Source organism: Pollicipes pollicipes, unplaced genomic scaffold, assembly GCF_011947565.3.
Source record: "Pollicipes pollicipes isolate AB1234 unplaced genomic scaffold, Ppol_2.1 Scaffold_7261;HRSCAF=8764_pilon_pilon_pilon, whole genome shotgun sequence".
Lineage (NCBI taxonomy): Eukaryota > Metazoa > Arthropoda > Thecostraca > Pollicipedomorpha > Pollicipedidae > Pollicipes > Pollicipes pollicipes.
In genome coordinates, this window is record NW_023597054.1 from 43,253,663 (window position 1) to 43,259,526 (window position 5,864).

Here is a 5,864-nt window from a genome sequence, read left to right on the forward strand (position 1 = left end):
GTGCTCAAGAAAGATATCTAATGAAACAGTGTCGCTCTTTTGTCAGGAACAAAATAGCAAAAGTCGCAACGTGCAATGACTGAAGATTTGAGCGGAGTTCAAAACACGTTGGGTAACTTAACGTCATTGATCGTGAAATGATGTGCTGGCGTCGTGAATCGAGCATGAAGTTACTGAAGTTAAGAAGTTACCGACAATCATCCCACAAACTAACAACGACGAATTTTGATCATCAGGTACCTTCTACCAATGCTGCTAATCGGCATATTTCACTTCCTCATCTCACACCATCTGAACAAATTTGGATCATCTCGTTTCCACTCAGATGAAGATTTGGAGATGGAAAGCACTAGCCTTCATCAGTAAGTACCAAGCGATGGAATGGTGTCAGCAGGCTCCAATCGCCACTTTTGCTACAAATGACAATGTTTTGTCCTCATCTGTGTTAATTTGCGTTGTCGCGTCATGAAGCGACAGTGCTTGAAAACGCAACTGAAGCGCAAAAATACTAGATAAATTGACAACATGACTTGCCATCAAGTCGCATAATTCAAATGAGCACACCCATTCCATGGACGTTTCTCAACGATCTGAATGATCCTGATCTGTTCTGAACGCTTAAAAATCACCCGGTGCTACATTATATCTATGTATGTTTCCAAGCGCTCTGGAGCGCGCAACCTAAAACTATCTGGGAAATCACAAATCAAACAGCTTGGGAGAACCTGAGATCCTCCCGCCCGCTACACTTGAGTCACGTGGTCTCATCGGTCAGGCGTGGCGCGGCGGCGTTCCCGCCGGCGGCGGGGGAGGACCGGGGCGCCGGCCCGCCCCTGACGGAGCGAGGCCTTGACCTGCAAGGTCAGGTGGTGGCCCACAAGTACTTGCTGTGCGTGACGCTGCTGTACGCCGTCTGTCTCTTCCCCCTCATGGTGCTCAGGTTAGTGTCCTGTTTGTTGATCGTGCCCATGTAGTGCATTGTCTGTCGATGGTGCTCATGCAGTGTCCTGTCTGCTGCTGGTGCTCATGGTGCGTTCCGTCTGCTGCTCATGCTGATATTATGTTCCGTCTGTCTGGCTGCTGTTGGTGCTGATGTTGTGTTCTGTCCGATGCTGATCCTCAGACAAGCTACTTGTGAAATCCGGGACCAGTGTCACTTCACCCTTCTCAAGCTGTCACTGGTAGTGTAGACCGTGTAAATTGCTCGAACGAGGAACTCGGGCAATGTCTTGCGACGTGCATAATAATTGCATGGAGAAACTTTTAATTGGATGCTCTCAATAAGACTAATACTTTGCCTTCATTCCAGGGTAGCGAAGCAGGCAATCTACGAGACGTACAGCAATACGCATTACTTCGACATCATTTACGTCGTGTTCGTGTGGTCCTGCTTCCTACCGAGTTTTACCACGCCTGCTCTGTACCTGATCTGGAACAGGCAGAGGTACGGCATTTTTAAGCTCCCAATACATCAGTAATGTGATTGTATGAAGAGCAACGCCTTTCCCGTTTCTCGCATACGTTTTAATTGTCGTTGTTTGCCATCCGCACGCCTCTCACTACTTGTGCTTGATGAAGTCAGCCTCAAGTATGTTTTGAACCGTACACCGGTCTTGCGACTTGTCTCATCACGCCTTCTCGCACGCTGGTGTTCTGGCAACATCCGCTAACGCATGTCTCATCCAAACTCCATGGTTATAGAAAAGACCACTATCCACAAGGACACTCAGCACGCGTTCAGCAATACGACTAGGAACCACTCCCTTCTAATGCCCGGGACATTAACCCTCCACGAATGTCGCCGTGAAATCTGACACGCTGATAAAAGCCACGCGTCCACAGGCAAAGTCGTCGGCAACAGCAGGACACCACCCCGATAGTGACAAAGCCATTAAGACAAGCATTCTTTGCAGGGTCAGCATCTTACAAGATCACAACGGTGTGCTGCAGCAGGAGGCCACTGACGCCCCGGGGGCGGACCGCTCCCAGTCCGGTCTGCTGAAGGGCGCAGACCAGTGTCCGGACGCCAAGCAGCACTGACCGGCGGCAGGACTCCAGTGAACGCAGACCGGTGTCCGGACGCCAAGCAGCACTGACCGGCGGCAGGACTCCAGTGAACGCAGACCAGTGTCCGGACGCCAAGCAGCACTGACCGGCGGCAGGACTCCAATGAGTGCCCGCCAATGACGGGACTACAGACGGAACATTGACCAGTGACGAAACTCCACACAGGAAACTGACCAGTGACGATACTCCGCGGGGAACATTGACCAGTGGCGGGACTACAGTGAACGCAGACCAATAACGAGACTCCAGACGGAACACTGGCCAGTGACGGGACACCTCACTGAACACTGGTCAGTGACGGGACTCCTCACGGAACACTGACCAGTGACGGGACACCTCCCCGAACACTGGTCAGTGACGGGACTCCTCACGGAACACTGGTCAGTGACGGGACTCCTCACGGAACACTGGTCAGTGACGGGACTCCTCACGGAACACTGACCAGTGACGGGACACCTCACCGAACACTGGTCAGTGACGGGACTCCTCACGGAACGCTGACCAGTGACGGGACTCCTCACGGGACACGAGCAGTGACCAGGTCGGAAGACGCGCTGAACATTGCTGAAACTTCAAGAAGCACAAGCCAGTGTCGAAACTCCCAGGAGTATAGGCCAGTTTCCTGACAATGCTCCAAAGTGCACCTGTCACTGACCAATTCTCATACCAGACTCCACAGGATGCTGACTGGTCTTTACAGACTCAACAGGCACTTCGAGCCAGGCCATTCTCGGCTATTGGGGAAGTTGTGCGCTCATCTTTTCTCACCGCACAGCTGGGATGTGATATTTCTGTCGAGCGTCTCGTGACGCTCAGCGTGATGGATCAATCGGAACTGGACGCTTGCACGCTCAGTTCGGAAGCCATGAACCGCTTGTGGTGTAAGCTTCGTCGCTGGGCTATATCGATGAGGCCATCAAGTTGCCAGGCTCAGAAACAGTGGCTATATCGTCGTAGGTACTTTATTGCTGCGTGTGTGGTCATAAGGTGCATGTGATTTAGGGATTCTCCTCGATGTAAATAAATTTTAAATATTGAACATTCTCGAAAGCCGTGGTTGGAAGCAAGCATACAAATGCCTCTTTTAATCCTAGTCATGTTCAAGCCAAGGTGACGTTAGGGCGCGAAAGTCGGGCGTGATTTCCACAGTCAGGCTGCTGCGTAGATGTCCGATATAAAGCGTCTTCGACAGCCGGAGCGAAGTTCGTTATGGTCGTTCTGCTCAGTGCGAATATAATGCATATCAGTCTATTTAAAAGCCCTCGGTTTTGTAAGGAAGTCACTGCGAACGAACGAAATTCATGCGAACGGACCGAAGTTCCGTTTTAACTGGCTGAACAGTCTTCAACGCATTCTCATGAGAATCGTAAAATTGTTTTTGAGTACCTGACGCAGTTATGAATTCAACCAGATTGTGTGCAATTGCATTTTGTCACATGGAAGAATTCAATCAGCAATTATCGATATGTGCACAACTTTTGAATAGTCCAAGCATCATCTGACAGTCTTAGAGAAAAGGAGACCAGGGCGGTATGGCAGTGTGCTTCAACGCCAAGCACACGACTTATTAATGTTACATGTTTAGTCAATTACTGAGGGCTTATCTATCGTAGCTTTTCATGCTTAAATATTCAAAAGGATTTAAGCATACATTGGACATTAGTTATGTCTTACATGCGACAAGCAAACTCTCTTGGGTCTCATTTGGAATACCCTTGTGTATGTATTACACGCTACACTTTTTATCCTGATATCACCCGCTTTTGACTTTCGTTTGACGAGCTGAAAAAGTCTGTATAATTTAATGATATAAAAACAGACCATCAGTCATCAGTGGGACAAGTCTCCGGTTCCGTGTTTTTTTTTTTGCGGGGTTTGCCTGAAATCTCTGATATCGCGGCATGCTTTAGCTTACACGAATATCAACAATTCCGGCCGTATACCGATGATCATGCATGGATATTTTCTTTACGGTGTCCCCGGAATGTCATATGTCTACACATTTGTATAACGGATGCATGAATGCCCCCTAAAAACTCCGATCAGAGGTCGTTTTTACTATGAAAATACCGTCGCTCAAGATATCTCTAGCTGGCGATTCGCCGCCACGAAACCGCAGAGCATAATGCCGGCATTTTTACTGCGCACAAAACGGCTAAGCCATTTAACGTAATTCGTCATCGTCAATTGCCTGTAAAAACTAAGCCCTGTGAAATCGTTAGTCAACATTTCTTTCTGGAGGCTCGTTTTTACAATTGTTTATGGTGATGCCTGGAGTTAATTCAAAGGAACAAAATATCCTCAGTGAAGGTATTTATTCTGTTGCATGACAATGGACTCAGGCTGATTCACTGCCGATATGCACACACGCGCACGCACACACACACACACCACACACACACACACACACACACACACACACACACACACACACACACACACACACACACACACACACACACACACACACACACACACACACACACACACACACACACCACACACACACACACACACACACACACCACACACACACACACACATTGTAGATGTCGTAGCACACGCACGTTGTGGATGTTCCTGACGTCTATACGCAACAAGCGCACACAGTGTGAATCGCTTCTTATTCGTTCGCCAGTGAGAGAGCCGCGTATTGCTGCCGGCAGGAAACTCTGCTGGCGCCGGCACGCCCTGTTAGGCATCCCACCAGAGATGCTCTGGCGTCATGGTATGCGTATGTCACACCGATCACCCAGACTTCTGCATTTGCGTCGACACGCATCCGTCGAGGAAGACTGAACAAAAACAACACGTTCCGGGCCTTGGTCAACGCAGTTGTGTGGGCCTGAAGCCAGTCGGCCGGATCTTGATCTCCATGGTAGCGAGGGAGTAGTGGAAGCCGCGCCAGAAGCGCCAGTCGATGCCGTCCGCGTAGCTGCCGTGCGGCCCGCGCAGGTACAGGCCGTTGGGGTTGCCGTTGTGGCAGGCATCGTACCACCAGCCGCCCTTATAGAGCTCGGCGCAGTTGCCGGCGCCGTACAGGTCGTTGTCGGTGTCGCGGGTGGTGAAGCCGACGCCGTTGGCGCTGCTCAGGCCGTCGCCGGCCGTGCCCGTGTACGCGCCGACCGTCAGCCGGTACTGATCACTGCCGGGCGCCACGGCGAAGCCGGCGTACTCGGCGTAGCGCCGCTCGCCGTCCAGGTCGGACATGTCGAGCCGCAGTGTGACCCGCCGGTCGCGCGTCAGCTGGTGGATCAGCTCGTTGCCGAGCCAGAACTCGGCGCTGCGGTTTCCGAAGCCGCGCTGGTAGTCGTTCCAGTCGCGGAAGAAGTCCTCATGCTGCGGCAGGTCGGCGCGCCGCTGCAGCACCGTCCAGCCGCCGCCGGCCGTCGCCATGTCGCAGTAGACGGAGACGAGCCGGGCGCGGCCCAGCTCCGGCCGGATGACGTACTCGCCGCTGACGGTGAAGCCCTGGCGGCGAAGGTCGGCGCAGTCGCGCGCCGGGCCGGCGCACGGCAGCGGCGGCGCGCGCGTCCGGTCAGCCACCACGTGCAGCAGCGCCGCGCTGCGCTGCTGGCTGGCGGCCACCTGGCGCAGCTGCTGGCGCGAGTTGTTGGCGAAGCGGTAGAACGAGTCGCTGAGCAGGGCCAGCCGCATGTCGGGATCGTCGGCGGGCTCGCGCCGGCTGACGTTGCGGCCCAGCTCGGCGATGCGCTCGGTGAGATTGCCCAGCTGCTGCTGCACGGCCTGCTGGGTGCCGATGGCGATCTCGGCCACGTCCACCACCGACTTGATCA

At 52.8% G+C, this 5,864-nt stretch overlaps 1 protein-coding gene across 1 annotated transcript in view; it reads right to left on the reverse strand.

Annotated features, from left to right (window-relative positions):
* Positions 1–4,893: 4,893 nt before the first annotated feature.
* The window catches only part of LOC119111476 (techylectin-5B-like), a 2,415-nt gene continuing 1,444 nt past the window's right edge, over positions 4,894–5,864 (reverse strand). Inside the window, exons 2-4 of the mRNA XM_037235294.1 lie at positions 5,656–5,856; positions 5,455–5,538; positions 4,894–5,406 (exon numbers count right to left, since the gene is read on the reverse strand). Of these exons, the coding sequence (XP_037091189.1) occupies positions 4,894–5,406; positions 5,455–5,538; positions 5,656–5,856 (798 nt within the window). The remainder of the gene's footprint in view (positions 5,407–5,454; positions 5,539–5,655; positions 5,857–5,864) is intronic.